The sequence below is a fragment of the Condylura cristata genome, unplaced genomic scaffold, assembly GCF_000260355.1.
Source record: "Condylura cristata isolate star-nosed mole 26May11 unplaced genomic scaffold, ConCri1.0 scaffold00013, whole genome shotgun sequence".
Lineage (NCBI taxonomy): Eukaryota > Metazoa > Chordata > Mammalia > Eulipotyphla > Talpidae > Condylura > Condylura cristata.
In genome coordinates, this window is record NW_004567114.1 from 10866338 (window position 1) to 10883675 (window position 17338).

The 17338-nt window shown below is 41.4% G+C and overlaps 1 protein-coding gene across 1 annotated transcript in view; it reads left to right on the plus strand.

Moving 5' to 3' along the window:
• The first annotated feature begins 1659 nt into the window (after positions 1 to 1659).
• GALC (galactosylceramidase) overlaps positions 1660 to 17338 on the plus strand; it is a 39457-nt gene continuing 23778 nt past the window's right edge. The window contains exons 1-6 of the mRNA XM_004682047.2: positions 1660 to 1854; positions 9583 to 9651; positions 9876 to 9939; positions 11896 to 12009; positions 13864 to 14003; positions 16303 to 16341. Of these exons, the coding sequence (XP_004682104.1) occupies positions 1660 to 1854; positions 9583 to 9651; positions 9876 to 9939; positions 11896 to 12009; positions 13864 to 14003; positions 16303 to 16341 (621 nt within the window). The remainder of the gene's footprint in view (positions 1855 to 9582; positions 9652 to 9875; positions 9940 to 11895; positions 12010 to 13863; positions 14004 to 16302; positions 16342 to 17338) is intronic.

Sequence of the window (17338 nt, forward strand, 5' to 3'; positions counted from 1 at the left end):
GCTGAGGGGAGCAGCGGGCAGGTCAGGAGAGGTCTGCCGCACCATGTGGATCTCCTCCAGGGCAGGCAGGGATGGAACTCATGTGGAAGTGGCTTAAGCTTCTTTGTGCTGTGCTTTAACCCGCTGCACCACCATGGAGGGCCTAAAAAAATTTTTTTAAAGATTTATTTATTTATGCTTACAGAACTGGGGTATGGGGCAGAGATGTGGTAGTGGGGGGGGGGAGTGTTTGAGAGGATTCATCAGAGACAGGGTGGGGAGCAGAACAGGCAGACTGACTGAAATACACTGCTGAGGGGAGCAGTGGGCCAGACAGGAGAGGTCTGCTGCCTCTTGTGGGTCAGCTCCCTGACCAGAGATAGAACTTGCCCATCAGTGTCTTTGGATAGCTTCTAGTGCTGCGCTTTAACCCCTTGCGCCACCAGGGAGGGCCCTAGTTACTGACTTTTATTATAGAATAATGGTGTTAGGGAGGGTAGAGAGTTCTGGTATATGCTGTACTGGGAAAAGAAACGAAAGAAAACAACTGACCCACATAATAGGTGATATTACTTATCATGTAAACCAAAACTCTTTGAGGGTAAAAGGGTACTATTACTAATTATGTTGAGACAATAGACATCAGGTAAATCAAAGTAGACCAATATTAACTTAAAGAGAGAAAGGGCAAGGTAAGCATAGTTACTAATTAAATACCCAGGGATATCAAAGGGGCCAGATGAGCATGTTAATGATACCACCCAGAGAGAATGCTCCCTCCTAGTACAACTGTGGCTCTAAAACAATCTGAACAAAATAATCTGATTCCAAATAGGACCATGAAGACGAAGGCTCACATATCCTATAGTCTCTGGGTCTTCTCTTTGCCACCTGGGTGTCTCCAAGGCCTGTGCAGATACTGATAACACATTCCTCAGCTCTGATAGTTCACCTTGGGTAATCAAAATTGCTTGATCTGCAATTTCGGAGTCGCTTCAATTTGCTCCAAAGACAAGGAGATTAGAAATCTCAGAGCAATGTTGCATGTGTCAAACCCCAGGGATTTGGAATTCACAACGTTCCTACCAGTTCGGGTTTTCTGCTTGGAACCATTTCACTGTCCGGGAAAGATACTTCATGAAGCTACTATCTAAGTATTACGAATGGAGAAACACTTGAGCTAATGTCTGTCCCAAGGATCGTGCATTCGGCTAAGGGTACTGCTACTGTACTTTGTTTTCATTTAATCCTAAATCTCCCATGACATATGATGAAGGCTAAGTGAGTCGGTGAAACCAGACTGAGGTCTGGTGGCCGCAGCAGGTCCTCTCCTTTGCTCTGCCACACAAATATTATCACCTTCCCGTGATATGTTAGGGAAGGTCCTGGTCGTCCAAACACTTGCTCTGTTCCCTTGGCACCTGCTTGGAAACCCACTCCCCCCTTACCTCAAGTGCTCCATCAAAGAGCACCGAAGCCAAGCCCCTGGCCCGTGCCAGAGCTGACTCGGGGCGCCAGACTAGGCTCGCTCTGCCAGGACAGCCTACCAGGGCAGGTGCGAGGGCGACCTGTGACCCGCACTCAAGATGGCGGCGGAGGCATCAGCGGCCTCCTGCCCTTCTCCATCATGGCAGCCACCGGACCCGCCTCCCTGGGCGCCGGAGTCATGTGACCCACACAATGGCTGAGCGCCTAGTCCTGGCTTCCCAGCAACGCCGAATGAAAGCCATGACGGCCGCCGCGGGTTCGGCGGGCCGCGCCGCGGTGCCCCTGCTGCTGTGCGCGCTGCTGGCTCCCGGCGGCACGTACGTGCTCGACGACTCCGACGGGCTGGGCCGGGAGTTCGACGGCATCGGCGCGGTCAGCGGCGGCGGGGTGAGCAGCTGGCGGCGGGGGCGCGGTGGGCGCCGGGGTCCGCCCCGTCCCGCCCCACAAGCCACCGCGGCGCAGCCCCGGGTCTCTGCGCCCTCCAGTCGCAGTCCGGCTTCCTCTGCGCCCCTCGATCGCGGGTCTGGCGAGCCGTTGGGGGCTGGGACCGGCGGTTGCCGGTGTAAAATGAACTTATAGAGACGCTTAGGTTTAGCAGACGAGGCTTGGGAGAGCCGCCGAGAAGGTGACAGGTGTAGTGAGTGGCCAGACCAGGGCTCGAACCCTCGTCCTGGAGAGCCTGGCCGGGGCGCCCCCCGTCCTCGGAGCGCGCACCCCGGGAGCCGCGGAGAGGCGGCCCCGGTGGGATGCTTTGGCCATGGTGCTTCCTTTTTTGAAAGGGAGGTGTCGGGAGTCGGGGCCCTAGCACCGGGAAGCTGTTGGGCGCTTCCTGAAGGTGAGCGCCTCTTCCTTTTTTGTTGACGGCAGGACTGGTGCAGTAGGACCTTCTTGGGAAGATAAGAGTTCTGAAACTTCCTGGGACTAGTGATTTTTTTTTTTTTTTAATTCATATAGACTATAATAGTGTCAACTGAAGGTCTAGGTTTTTGTTTTTAAACCATTGAGGGAACTGTGTTACCCATAGATGGTCGAGAGCCCTTGGACTGGAAGGACCAGAGGCACTGTTGCTTATTGGTGGCTGCTTTTGTATTTGAGGAGGAGGAAACATTGGCTTACCACTTTTAGGGTGCATAACAATTACCAGTTTTGCTTGTTAAAATGTAGATTTCACCTCGGAACCCCCATCCCGACTTCATAGTCCTGGGTGTGACCTGAGAATATGCTTTATATACAAACATTATTGAGAGACCTTCTTGATTCAAGGATCTCAGGAACAGGGGCTGAATTGCTGTTTTAAAAAGAGGAACTTCACATTGTAGAAGGTTCAGGTTTATAACGTTACCAGTACATTGTGCTTATACTCTGCAGGCAGTTTCTCCCGTTATCAGCATCCCATATTAATATGGTACATTGGTCACAACCAACACAGTTAGCATTAATGCAAGTTTATACTGATTTTCATATTTACTTGCTTTTTACGGAATGCTCTTTTCGGTTCTGGGATCCCATCCAGGATACCAATTACATTTTAGTGGCATGCCTCTCTCTGCTGTGAAGTTGAAAGGAGTTCTTATCTGAGGAGGCTTGAGAGCAATCCCAAGTTTCTGTAGCGTTGTGTGGGCACAGGCTGGTGTTTCTTTAGCTTCTGCTCATGCTGACAGGTGGCTTCCAGGCCTGAATCGTTCCTCAGTAGGTTTGTTCTTGGCTCCTAATAAAATGTAGTTTCTGTTCCACGCTCTCTTAATCTTGCTTTTTGTCTCATCCCCTTCTGTTTGTAACCTTTGGGTCTGTGTGGTTTATGGTGGCAGGTCTTTGGTATCCCAGATTAGAGCTAGAGTTAATTTGAAAGAAGTTAAGGTGGAATCTTAAATGGGCTGTTTGTTGGCTTGTATCCTTAGGAGCAATTCACATGAGCTTGAGTGCTTGCTTTGCTGGGTGGTTTTGTACCATCTCAGATTATAGACAACTGTTGTGAGTGGGTGAGTCCTGTTCTTATGATTGCAAGACATCCTCAACAGTAACTATCAGGAAACTGTGGAAAAAAGATTTCTTTCTCTCAGGTCTTGGAAAGCAAATGGCACACTTGGGATCACATAACTGGATCTACCTGTTGTGTTCACAGTAGAGAGAGATGTGGGTTTAGAGTTTTTCTTTTTTTATGTTATATATGTATATATATATATACACATATGTTATATATATGTTATGCTAGTATATATATGTGTGTGTGTATAAATTACATTTGCCATCATTTTATACATTTTCCTATCTCAATTGTAGTCCCTGGGGGCTTCCCACCACCAGTTCACCCATGTGCCATCACCATAGTCCTGTGCCCTCTTTCCACCCCATATAATGCCTTTGGTTTATAGTTGTTTGTTGTTCTCATTTTTACTTTTTTACATTTGCTTCTATCTGTCTGTCTGTCTGTCTGGCTTTTTTTCCCCCTGATCCCTTATGCTCCTGCTATGAGTGAAACCATCCAGTATTATTCATTTTCTTTCTGGCTTATTTCACTAAGCATGATCTCTTCCAACTCCATCAGTGTTGCCGCAAATGGCATGAGTTTATCTTTTTGATTGCTGAGTAATATTCCACTGTCTATATGTACCACATCTTTTTTAATCCAATCATCTATTTTTTGGCATTTGGGTTGATTCCATGTCTTTTCAATTGTAAATAGAGAGGCAATAAGCATGGGAGTGCAGGTGTATTTGTGTTTTGTGTCTTTTGGGTAGATACCTAGGAGTGGGATTGCTGGGTCATATGAAAGCTCCATTTTTAGCAGTTTGAGAAACCTCCAAACAGCTTTCCATAGTGGTTGTACCAGTTTGCATTCCCACCAGCAGCGTGGGAGAGGTCCTTTTTCTCCACACCCTCACCAACATTTGTTGTTGCGCATTGTTTTAATATGTACCATTCTCACTGGTGTGAGGTGGTATCTCAATGTGGTTTTAATTTGTATTTCCCTTATTGATGTTGAACATTTTTCATATGCCTGTTGGCCATCTGCATATCCTCTTGGAGAAGTGTCTTATTCTTCTGCCTTTTTTTTTTTTTTTTGGTAAATATTTGACTGCGTCTACTAATAATTTTATTACTTTACTGTTGTTCTCAAGGAGGATTCAGCAAATTATTACCAGTTAGTCAAATTCAGTTGATACCTATTTTCCTAAATATATGTATATGTATATATACATATATATGTATATATACATAGTTTATTTTTACATCATTTTGTGCATTTTTCCATCTCAGTTGTTATCCCCATGGGTTTCCCATCACTAAATCACCCATGTGCCATCACCATAGTTCTGTGCATTTCCCTCCACCCACTGTTTTTGATCCATTCCCACAAAACGTCTCTGATATATAGCTGTTCATTATTATATTATTTTCTTGCCTGGTCTGTTATACTCCTGCTATGAGTGAATCTTCTGCCCATTTTTTTGATGGGTTGTTCACTTTGTTTTTGTTGAGTTTTATCCGCTCTTTATATATCTTTGTGACCAGTCCTTTGTTATTAGTACTGTGTGCAAATATTTTCTCAGTGGGATGTCTCTTTGTTTTGTGTTATGTCTTTCTTGATGTACAGAAGCTCTTTAACTTGATGTAGTCCTAGCTGTTTATCCTTTCTTTCACTATCCTTGCTTTGGGTATTGTATCTTTAAAGATGTTATTGAGGTGTTTGTCATGCTGTGTTTCACTTTTAATGGGGTAAAAGTGTGTGTGTGGGGGGAACTACTTTTCTATGGCCTCACTCTTGGTAAATTAAACACCCAAGATGGAGACAAAAAAGGGCCCAAGTAATTATGAAATTCAACTGAGATCTCTACAAACCAGGAACTTGGCCTCTCCTGCTCCACCTGGCTCTTTATCCAGACATGTGGCTGATGACACATGTGTATTGGAGATTGTCATCATTTAAGTGGAAGCCTCTTGCATTACAAAAGGAAAAAGCCAATGGTGAAACTTGAAGCTCTGTCAGACTTGGTGTGTAGCTTGATCATAGAATAGACCTGACCTGAGGGAAAATACCTTTTGCCAAACCAGCTGATTCCCTTTTATTACCTAATGTTGCAACTTCATTGGCACTGATTTTATGGTACCCTGTGGGCTAATGGGCTTACCCATTTTTTTCTTTACCACTACCATTCTCTTGTATTTTTGTGATTTAAATCTGAAATTGTCAACATTTTATAAAGTGACAATTCATTTGGCTCATCAGATATGGTTGCTTATTACATTAAATCCAGTATTTAAACTTGCCCCAAACTGGAATTATTTTAATTTGGCTCAGTTGAGAATTGTTGAAATGAGAATTTTTTTTTATAAGGTAGATAAGTAGGCCCTAAGCTCATCTGATAAACTAGACAACAGTCACTTGTGCACTCTGCATCAGTCATCTTAGAAGTTCAGTAAATTCTGATTGAAGATGGTTGCAAAACTTTAAACCTGTTTGTGAAGACACTGGCACCTGGCAAAATTTGTGGCAGAATGGAATGTTTTCATTTGGTCTCCCTGTCTGCAAGGAACAGGGAGTGTGCAGTAGCTAAGAATGTAGACTTCAGAACGGATCTCCAAAGGTCCATGGAGTGCCATGCAGTATTTAACCTCTTCGTCCCATTCTTCCCTAGGGACTTGGCGATCCTTGCCTATAGAATTGTGAAGATTGATGTGAAGTGTTTAAAATGGTATCTGGCTCATGACTCATCTTGGTCAATACTCTGTTTTCAGAGGTTAGGGAGGAAGAAGTTAGTCCACGGACTCTAGATGAAAACCTTGTTCTAAACTGAGTATACAGTGTTTGCCATTTACTGAGAGCTGACAGTGTGCCAGCTCTTCTGCTTAGAATTCTTTCCGGGTTGATCATAACTACTCTTGGCCTTGTTCAGGATGAACAATTTGGTAATAATGTCATTGTTTGATGGTGCATTTCAACATCTGGTTCTACTGCCTTTTTTTTTTTTTAAGATTTTATTTATTTATTTATGCATACAGAACTGGGGTACAGGCTAGCGTTGCAGGGGTGGTGAGAGGATTCGCTAGAGACAGAGTGGGGAGCAGAACAGGCAGATTGATGAAATACACTGCTGAGGGGAGCAGTGGGTGGGTCAGGAGAGGTCTGTTGCACGATGTGGGTCAGCTCGGGGGCAGAGATCGAACTCATGCTGAAGTGGCTTTTGCTTCTTAGTGCTGTGCTTTAACCTGCTGTGCCACCAGGGAGGACCCTGGCTCTACTACTGTTAACTGGCTGTTGCTGTTGACCAGTGCCATAGCAATACTGGAGGTGACTGTCGGCATCAAGAGTATAGATGAGGTGGTGTGTTTGCTTAATATTGATATTTTCTAAGTTAAGGATAGGAGGGCACAGAGTGCAAAATAACCCAGGAGCAGCAAAATACATAATTCTAGTAGCATAATGCTGGGCAGGAAGCATTGTTTACCATGGGCCAAGGATAGGTTCTTGCAGTTAACTCATACATTTGGAGTTTCTCCTTTAGTATTTGAGCCTCTGCTAGTCAGCTCTTGGAGAACAGTGACAACACTTTTAAAAGCAAATTCTTAAATACCTATGCCATTTATTGGGAGCTTATTATGTTTGTGACCTCTTGTGCTCGGTCCTTTATATACATCTTATAGTCGCATCAGCTGAACAAGTAAGATAATTACAGTTATTTGTAAATAATGTAGCTTGCAAATAATGTCAGGAGGCAAACTCCATCTGACTCAGGGTCTTCTGTATTAAGTTGCCTGTACTAATGTAACACATGATAACATGTGAGACGCTAAGTAAATACTTATTAACTTAAAGACTGTATCTGGATATGATCTGGAGGAAGACACAGTCTCTGTTCTCAGAGAACATCGAGGTAGGACAGACAGATGAGTAAAGCAGTGATGATGGGTCCAGGCTGGAAGGGTTATGGTGGGGAGCAGGACCTGGTTCTGAGGCAGTCTGCAGGAGATACCCCTCCTTCTCACTGGTGAGGAAGAACAGAAGGTATCTTTCTCTGAAGTTTAAGCTAAAAACTGAAGGAGGACTTGAATATATCAAATCAAGGTAGGGTATACATGCCAGATGAAAGAAAATAAAAGTGACTTCCTGGGTCCTCCCTGGTGGCACAGTGGGTTAAAGCTCAGCACTGCAAACAATCCGCAGCTGCTTCAGTGCAAGTTCGATCCCCAGCCCCAGAGGTGATCCCACGTGGTGTGGCAGACCTCTCCTGACCTGCCCACTGCTCCCCTCAGCAGTATACTTTTTCGATCTGCCTGTTCTGCTTCCTACTCTGTCTCTGGTGAAGCCTCTCACTGCCCCTGCACCTCTGGCTTATACCCCAGTTCTGTATGAGTAAATAAATAAATCTTAAAAAAAAAAGTAGCTTGGCCCTCCCTGGTGGCGCAGCGGGTTAAAGCACTGCACTGAGAAGCTAAAGCCACTTCCGCATGAGTTCGATTCCCGCCTGCCCCAGAGGAGACCACATGGCGTGGCAGACCTCTCCTGACCCGCCCGCTGCTCCCCTCAGCAGTGTATTTCATCGATCTGCCTGTTCTGCTCCCCACTCTGTCTCTGGTGAATCCTCTCACCCTCCGCATCTCTGGCCTGTACCCCAGTTCTATATGAATAAATAAATAAATCTTTAAAAAAAAAAAAAAGTAGCTTCCTACAGTTAGGGAGAAGGTATGAGTGCTTACGTATGAAGTGTCAGGATCCAAATAATTAAGGAGTTTGGGTGTCAGCTGAGCAATTTGAACTTTATCTTGGAAAATGTTGGAGGAGGGGAAGTCTTGGTGGGTTTAAACAGCAGTTTCATTATTAGATCTGTATTTGGGGAAGACAGTCTGGCAAGCAGTGTGGTGAGTAGACAGCAGGGAGGCCTGTGGTCATCTGTAGTCTCTGAGGCTATTTTCATAATTGAGAAGGACCTACGTGGGTCCATAGGCCTGTGGCTCAGTTGCAGCAGCTGGTGAAATTTGGGGGGTGTGTAGGTGCATCATGGACACTGTCAGAATGTTAGAGGTAGCATCTTTGAGACATAAAACAGAACTTTGAGCCTTATCATTCAGGTGTCTGCCTTGAACACCTGGCAAGTGTCAGTGCCTGGGACCTAGAATTTGTGTGGCTTCCAAGTATAGGAAATGCACTTTTTAAAAAAAGATTTATTGATGCATACAGAACTGGGGTATAGGCCAGAGGTGCAGGGGCAGCGAGAGGATTCACCAGAGACAGAGTGGGGAGCAGAACAGACAGAGTGAGGAAGTACACTGCTGAGGGGAGCAGTGGGTGGGTCAGGAGAGGTCTGCTGTGCCATGTGGGTCAGCTCGGGGGCAGGAGATCAAACTCCTGCTGACGCAGCTGCAGCTAGCTTGTGCCACCAGGGTGGGCCCAGAAATGCACTATTTTATGTTAAAACCTACCCTTCTGATTCCCCTGAATATATTGTTCCCAAAGATACATTTTTAATCACTTACGGGTTTGATGATTTCTTTGTCCAAGTGCTCATCAGCCATGGTTTAGGTGTGACCAGACATTTTGCACCTTTTACCGCTCTGTCCATGCAGTCTGATGCTGGTCTTGGGTGAGGTTTCCTTAGTGCAGATCACTGTAGTGTGGTCCTTCTGAATGGTGACAGGTTAGGACTCACCATCTCTAATAAGGATGAGGGGAATAATGGTTCCTGTTAGCATGGTTGCTTGTCACTTTCCCCTGTGGTATTATGGGAAAATGTTACTGAGGCTCATCTTTCCTATTCTTGCCTTTAGATATTTTGACAAGTGGCCTTAAGACAGACAACTTGTGTTTCATTCCTTTTAAGAACCACGCTCTCAGTCAAGATCCTCAAAGCAAATTTTTAATCATTAGGTTCATCAATAGCCCTAGCAAACTTCCTCCCAGCCAACCCTCATTTCAGAACAAGAGAAACTGGCTGGTTACTCAGACATTGCATTTTAGCTGTTGGCCAAACAAAGGCAGACAACAGATAACCTGGGAAATAACTTTCCACAGCTCAGCTCTACTCAAGGGTTACTCAAATATGTATGTGCGTGGTGGCACTGTGAAAAAGTTCGCGATCAGATTTGCTTTATTTAAACTTTTGAAAACTTGTTTTTTAGGCAACCTCTCGACTTCTTGTAAATTACCCAGAGCCCTTTCGTTCTCAAATATTGGATTATCTCTTTAAGGTAATGGAAAATAATTATTTAATGCAACTGTGATCTTTTAGAAGATGTGTGGTGACTTTTTTTTTTAATTGGCAATTTACTGTTAGGATATGTTGTTATTTATTTGAAATTCTGCTTTGGTTTTCGTACTATTAAGACCAACGGCAGTAATTAGCAGTTGTCTAGACGTGCTCAGCCCTTTGTACAGTGAGGCACAGTGTTAATGCTGTTATTTTTTTCCCCAGCCAAACTTCGGTGCCTCCTTGCATATTCTAAAAGTTGAAATAGGTGGCGATGGGCAGACAACAGGTAGGAGAATTTGGAAATTGAAACTGTTTTCCCAACATTTTATTTACACCTTAGTATAAGTACAGTGATTTTTAGAATATAAGTGGTAACATTGTTGATATTATTGCTTACCAGATTATTCTTTATTGTTCCTTTATTCTCTCCAGTTTACAAAAGCTTAATTAAAATATGCAGTTTTCAAAAAAAATAATAATAATGAACAACTATATACCAGAGACATTTTACGGGGTGGGGTGGGGGATGGGATCAAAATGGGGGTGGGGAAGCGGTTGTGCACTGGACTGTGGTGATGGCACTCGGGTGATTCGGTGATGGGAAGCCCATGGGAATTACAGTTGAGGTGGAAAAAAGCACAAAATGATACAAAGGTAAAATATTTTTAAAAATGTAAAAAAAGAAATGAATACAGGAGAAAAAACCCAAAAAATATGTAGCTTTCCATCAAAAATAACATTTGGGCTTTAGATTGCTTATTTCATGGGAATCATTAGCAGTAAACTATGGTGAGGTTAAAAAAAGAAAAAAGAAAGCTTTTAATGTGTAAAATATATAAGAGGCTATTAGCATTAAATAAATTGACAAAAGTAAGTGATCAGTATTTCAGAGATACTGCTTTTTTCTTTAAAAAGTTATTTTTAACCACTTACTTCATTGTTTCCATTCTGATTTACTTTGTATAGTACATATAGTCAATTAAAAGTTCACAGTTTTTTGGTCTCCAGGCAAAGCATTACTTATTGTATAAATATAGGTCAGATTCCATTATAGTGAACTTTAGAGAACTGTCTATATGCCTTGTTGTTAGTGATTTGGAAGTGATGCTTGGTAAATTGAAGGTATCTGTGTGGTGGCATTTGTGTTTAATTTCTGTCAAAAGAGAAAGATTTAATTTAAATACAAAAGAAAACTCTGAAACAAAAACTTTCTCTGACCTCTTATAAGGGGATCTGTACATTATCCTAGGACACTTGTGGAATCAAACCAATGGCTGCTTGTTTTCATTTGCTGAAGCCAGATTAGGTTAGAGACACAGAAGCTGATGGCCCTGTGAATTCTGAGGCTTGCCTTTAAGAATTGGGGAAGGGTCCCTTTTGTGGTGAGACCCTTCAAAAAAGAAAGGCAGATGTTTATAAAACATGGTAAACACATGAGGATTTTAAAAAATTTTTGGCATTCTTCCTCTTTTTTTTTAATATAATAGTTTAATTTTATATCATTTTGTGCCTTTTCCACCTCAGTTGTAATCCCTATTTCCCCATCACCAAATCACCTGTGTGCCATCACCATAGTCCAGTGCACTTCCCCCCCTCCTCCCCTCCTTTTTTGTTAACATTCCCCACTCCACCCCCGTAAAATGTCTCTGGTATATAGTTATTCATTATTATTTTTTTTTCCCCTGGTCCCTTAACACATGAGGATTGTGATGTTGATTTCCCTACCTTGCAACATCACAGAGGGTTAGTGTAGAATTTTCTTAGAGTGGGGATGTGTATCCTTTCTTTTTTCTCTAAAAACAGTTATTTTGGTGTAAAACACTGCATAAACTCAAAGCATGTGGCTTGAGAATTGGGACCTAGGATTCACATCTAGGGTTGAGAAGCTGAAGCTAAGGTGATCTGAGCTTCAAGTTGGACATGGGAGTTGAAAACCCCAGAGATACCAACAGCCCAACAGAAAGTCGTTCCAATTTTCTGTCACTTGATGTGATAACACTTCTCTTAATGCTGTTTATCATAGTAAGTTGTGGTTTTATTATTTAAGACCTGTATGTTAGGATAATGAATAAAGATGAACTAATATGCTTTGTTCATCTGCCCTGAAGTTTGACGTTGTTCTGATTGCCCCACTTCAGGATTGGAAGTGGGATACTGCTACTTGTGTGGATTCGTGTAGAAGAAAGTGACCTTACAATATATTAACCCATAGTTTCCTTTCTCTCTGTTTGCTTCCCTCCAGATGGCACTGAGCCCTCCCACATGCATTATGCTTTAGATGAGAATTATTTCCGAGGATATGAGTGGTGGTTAATGAAGGAAGCCAAGAAGCGGAACCCTAATATTACACTCATGGGTAAGAAGTGAAGTTTGCCATGCTTCTCAGTCTGTTCTCCTTTAACTTTAAATTCAGAATCATGTCTGTTGAGTCTCCATTAATACTGAAGTACTAATAATACTGTTCCTACTACCTGCCAGCATCCAAGCATGTGCCAGACAGGAGCCTTTCTTTGCCCTGACGTATTATATCTAGTCTTTATAGGGCTCTGGAGTGAGAGAATGCAATAGATACTCGTTGCATTTGCAGAAGCAGCAGAGGAGGCTTAGAGAGATTATTCTTCTGACGTTAAGGTCAGATAATTAGGAAATTACAAAGTCACATTTAGAATCTCATTCCATTCTGGGTTTTATTTGTGATAAACTACTTTCCTCAATGAAATTTCTCACCCAAGCTTATAAAAGAGCAATGTTACTTATAAAATGCTATATTCTATGCAGTAGTATATCCCTGGTATTTGCAAAATTATGTATTGCTCGAAGTAGTAGATCCCATTTCTAGAGGACCCCTAGAGAGAAGTGGTTGCTTTTTTCGATGTTTTGAACCTCATCGATGTGGCATGGGGGGGGTCACTGATCCAGGTACTTGGGACCCTGAACAGCTCAGCCCTCCACTCTGGTTCTCACAGAGCTTAGTGACAGGATCCGGGGTGGTTTCTCAGATGGGACTGAATTTACTTTGTACCCCTCCAGCAGCAATATGCTGACCTGGGGAGTGTTGCTAATGTCCACCTCACCATTCAGAATACATTTGATTTCTTGACATAGGCTCGTACATTTAGACTAAGTAATACTTGGTTTCAAGTTATTTTCAGATTCATTTTTCACAAAGACAAACAAATTTTTCTAAATTAATAAAAGTAAGGATCTGTGTTTTTACTCTAAATGGATCTTTGTATGTGATTCCAGAAATGTCTTGAGCAGTAAAAGGCCCCATTGACTTCAGCAGAGCATCCTTCCCAGTTCGGCTGCTTTCCTCATTTAAATGAGGAATGCTGAGTTGAGCTTTGTCCTCACAAAAGCTTACACAGGGAGGGCTTTGTTTTCAAATGTTACATTATTTAGGCTCACAGTGCTTATCTAGAGACACATAGGCATTCCTCCTGAGTTTAGAAAAATCAGCATTTTGTCATTTTGGTTTGATTTTGTCAGAGATGAACTACTTTGGTAACATATGTTAACAGTCAAGGAACTTTGCTCTTAAGTTTAATACATTAGACAAGGAATTGGATTTACATTGTACTTAGGACTTCTCTATGTTAATTTCAGGATTAAAAATTGGGAAAATTGATTATAAATTAAATAATTATTAAATAAAATCATTGGAAGAGTGTGTTATTTTATCTGTAATATTCAACACAGATGTACTTTCTTATTGAATCATTGGCATCTGTATTGATAGGAAGACAAACTAGTTTCATTCAATTTGATTAACCTAACTTTTTAAGTAAGCCCTAGCTGTAAGAAAACGTGCTAATGAATCAGGAGTCAGTATTATTTATTAGAGTAGTTAGCATAAGCCTTGCAGTATTCTTTGATTTGACTCAGACAACAGAAATTCAATTTTGACTATCCCTATAGCAGGTAGTAGAGGTTTACATTAAATTCTTAATTTTTTTGATTGATTAGTATCTTTCAGAGAGGTATTGTTTTTTGTTGCAGTTTGTTTCTATTTTTTTTCTTGAAAGAGCATTTGGAACCTAACAGTGGGGTCTTGTGGCCGACAGACTGAGCATTGTGCATGGTAGATAAGCTGGCCTGTAGTGTGGGCCATCTTGAGTTTGCTTATCCTGTGCTCTCCCGCTGACGTTGCTGGTCTCCCCCAGAGCAGCACCTTCATAGCCTTTCCAGCTCTGCCTCTTCCTCTCTGCAGCATTACCGTGGTCATTCCCTGGATGGTTGGGGAAAGGTTTCAACTGGCCATACGTGAATCTTCAGCTGACTGCCTACTATATCGTGACCTGGATTGTGGGCGCCAAGCATTATCATGATTTGGACATTGATTATATTGGGGTTAGTAATATATATATATATATATATATAAAGCATGGAAAATTCTTGGATGTTAACTTGTGATTTTTTAAAAAATTTGATTCAGCAGTACTTTGTTGGGTAACCATTTTGTTTCAAGAAACTGATTCGTTCTACTAGTGTCTGATAATAAATTAACTATGTGTAACTTTTTAGTCCTCCTCTCTGCCCACCCAGTTTTCTCCCCACTTTTGAATCTATATTTCATATTTACTTGCCCTTGTCCTAAACTATTATTTAACACCTTTTAACACTTACAAAGAGTAAATTATAGCCTGTTCTCTTTCCAGCTGGCCTGTTAGTAGGCTGGAGGGGCACCTCAGTCTCCATTGTACTCGAGCAGAGACTCACACCCACACTCTGTCTCCATACGTACACACTGTCTCCATACACATTAATTTCTTAAAAATATGCCATCTGACACTTCTCCAAAGAGGAAATGCAGATGACCAACAAGCATATGAAAAAATGTTCAACATCACTCGTAATAAGGGAGATGCAAATTAAAACCACAATGAGATACCACCTCACCCCAGTGAGAATGGCACATCTTCAAACAACTAGCAACAACAAATGTTGGCGAGGATGTGGAGAAAAAGGAACTCTCCTGCACTGCTGGTGGGAATGCAAACTAGTACAACCACTATGGAAAACTGTTTAGAGGTTCCTCAAACTGCTAAACATGAAGCTTTCCTATGACCCAGCAATCCCACTCCTAGGTATCTGCCCAAAAGACACAAAAACACTGATTGAAAAAGATACCTGCACCCCCATGTTTATTACTGCTTTTTTTAACAATTGGAAAAACATGGAAGCAGCCCAAATGCCCAAAAGTAGATGACTGGATAAAAAAGATGTGATACATATATGCAATGGAATATTACTCAGCAACCAAAAAAGAGAAACACATGTCTTTTGCAGCAACTTGGGTGAAGCTGGAAAAGATCATGCTTAGTGAGATAAGCCATAAAGAGAAAGAAAAATAACTGGATAGTTTCACTCATAGCAGGAGTATAATGGACCAGGCGAGAAATTAACAAGAATAATGAACAACCATATACCAGAGACATTTTGTGGGGGTAGAGTGGGGAATGGGATAAAAAATGGGGGTGGGGGGTGGGGAGGGAAGTACACGGGATTATGGTGATGACACACGGGTGACTTGGTGATGGGAAACCCATGGGGATTACAATTGAGATGGAAAAAAAAATGTACAAAATGATGTAAAAATAAACTGTTATAATAAAAAAGTAAAAAAAAAAAAGCCGTCTGTGAAAACTTTTAAGTTTTCATGCAGTTAGCAAGCTATTTAGTTCCTCTTGTGTTGTAGACACTGTAGCCATTATGTTCTGTGATAACAAGATTAATGCACTTTTGAGGAGTTCAGGGAGAAGTAGAAACTGGAGCACATAAACTTCAGTATACAGGACTGAGTAGACATGATGGTGAGTCAGGGGCTGCACACCAGAAGATAGAAATGTGACCTTTTTTGTTATCCACAAAACGTTAGGGTAGGGTATGTCTAACCCGTAAGGCCAAATGTCGGCTTCTGTTGAATAGCATTGTGTTGTGGTAAAGTCACACTTGAAAATGTTTCATGTAATGAATGGGTGATTCACATCTCTTTTAGATTCCTGCTTATCACATGCTCTGGTGAAGAGCTGCTTTGATAAGAAGTTCCTTCCAGTATCACTGGAGTAGAAAAAGTTACAGCTCTATAGATAACAGTTGTCTAAATTGCAAAATAAAGTCATGGAAGTTCTCTTTCAGCTTCCCGTGCTTCCTGGCTTTAAATTGCAGACAGTTGTGTAGAGTCCTCATTTCCTCATTGAGAGTAGGGAGTTTGCTTTTGTGATATAGCTCATGGCCAAGAGGCTGTGTGTTAGAATTGCTCCTCTACAGTATACTTACTAATACCTGCTTTTCAGGTGCCTGGGTGAGCTTGTGAGACTTAACTACAACCACTCAGGTCTGTTTGGTCTCTGGGACCTCAGTCATTCCCCACATACATGTCAATATTTGTTGAAAGATTGAATGCCTGTTCTGCTTTTAAAAAATCTTCTGGAACAAATGACTGTTAAAAAAGTACCCATACATTCTTTAAACTTTCTAAAACTATACATTAATTAAAAGTTATGTTGTCTAATACCTATAAGTCCCATAACAGGATGTTCTATAAAGTAAGAAAAATGAAATGAGAGAAATGGCGTCTTAATGATAATGCCTCCTTTCTGACACTTAAAAACTTCCAGTTCAGACTTCTTGCCTTTTTGTTCTGCAGATTTGGAATGAGAGGACATTTGACATCAGTTATATCAAGGTTTGTACAGTTTTAAACTCTTGCTCTGTAAGTTCTTAGTGAATAAATTGTTATGGTTCTATGGAAATTAGTGGTCTGACTGCCTTATATTTTGCTGCATAGCTAAATTATTTTGCTAGTTGTGACATAAAATTCAAGCAACATCTTAGTAATGTTTATATTCTTGATAGTAAACTATATATAGCTCCCTATAAGTTCTGACTCACTGTTTTCTGAAGTTGGGTTAAAGTATGTGCCATTATGATAATCATAAACAATTGCATGCAATTTTTGTCTTTTAAGACTTTAGGAAATGTCAGTTTCTTCTGTCACTATCTCTTGTGAAGTTTCTAGTATGTAGTCTTTCCTCCTCTTCTCTGGAATGTCTTTTATCAGGGAGGGTGGTAAATGTTTCCATTTGTGATCAGCAAGTGGCAGCAACTAATATTTACAAGGTGTGTTATTTTTAGTCTTTTTCCTAAACATGTACGTGCATTTAGTTTTTGCTGCCTCCTTTGTGGGGAAATAGTATTACTGCTATTTTTCAGCAAGGGAAAAATTGAGAATGAATCTGCTGTTTTTGGAAAATAATAGCAGTTTCACCTTTTTAGGTGCAGAGTCCCGAGGTTACTTCTCAGTTCTTTTTGTCTCATTTGGTGTCTTATTGATAAGAAATAATGTGTACTTATATTATGTGATATGTGTGATAAGAAATAATAATGTACTTATATTGTGATTCATTTCAGATTTTTTCTCTAGATTGAGTTTATGATTTTAAGCAGATAATAAAAACACTGGCTCTTTTATTTCTTTTATTTTTTTTAACTCATCTATTCAGTCAGCAAGCACTGAGCACCTAGTTTGTTAGGCATTGTGCACTTGCTTAGAATATAAGAAGTAAAAAGTACTGTTTCTGCCCAAAAGAAATCCACATTTGGGGTCTCTAGAGGCCATTCTGGACAATGGAAATATCAGCCATAATTTCTGTAACAGAATAAGCCATTATGTGCACGTCAGA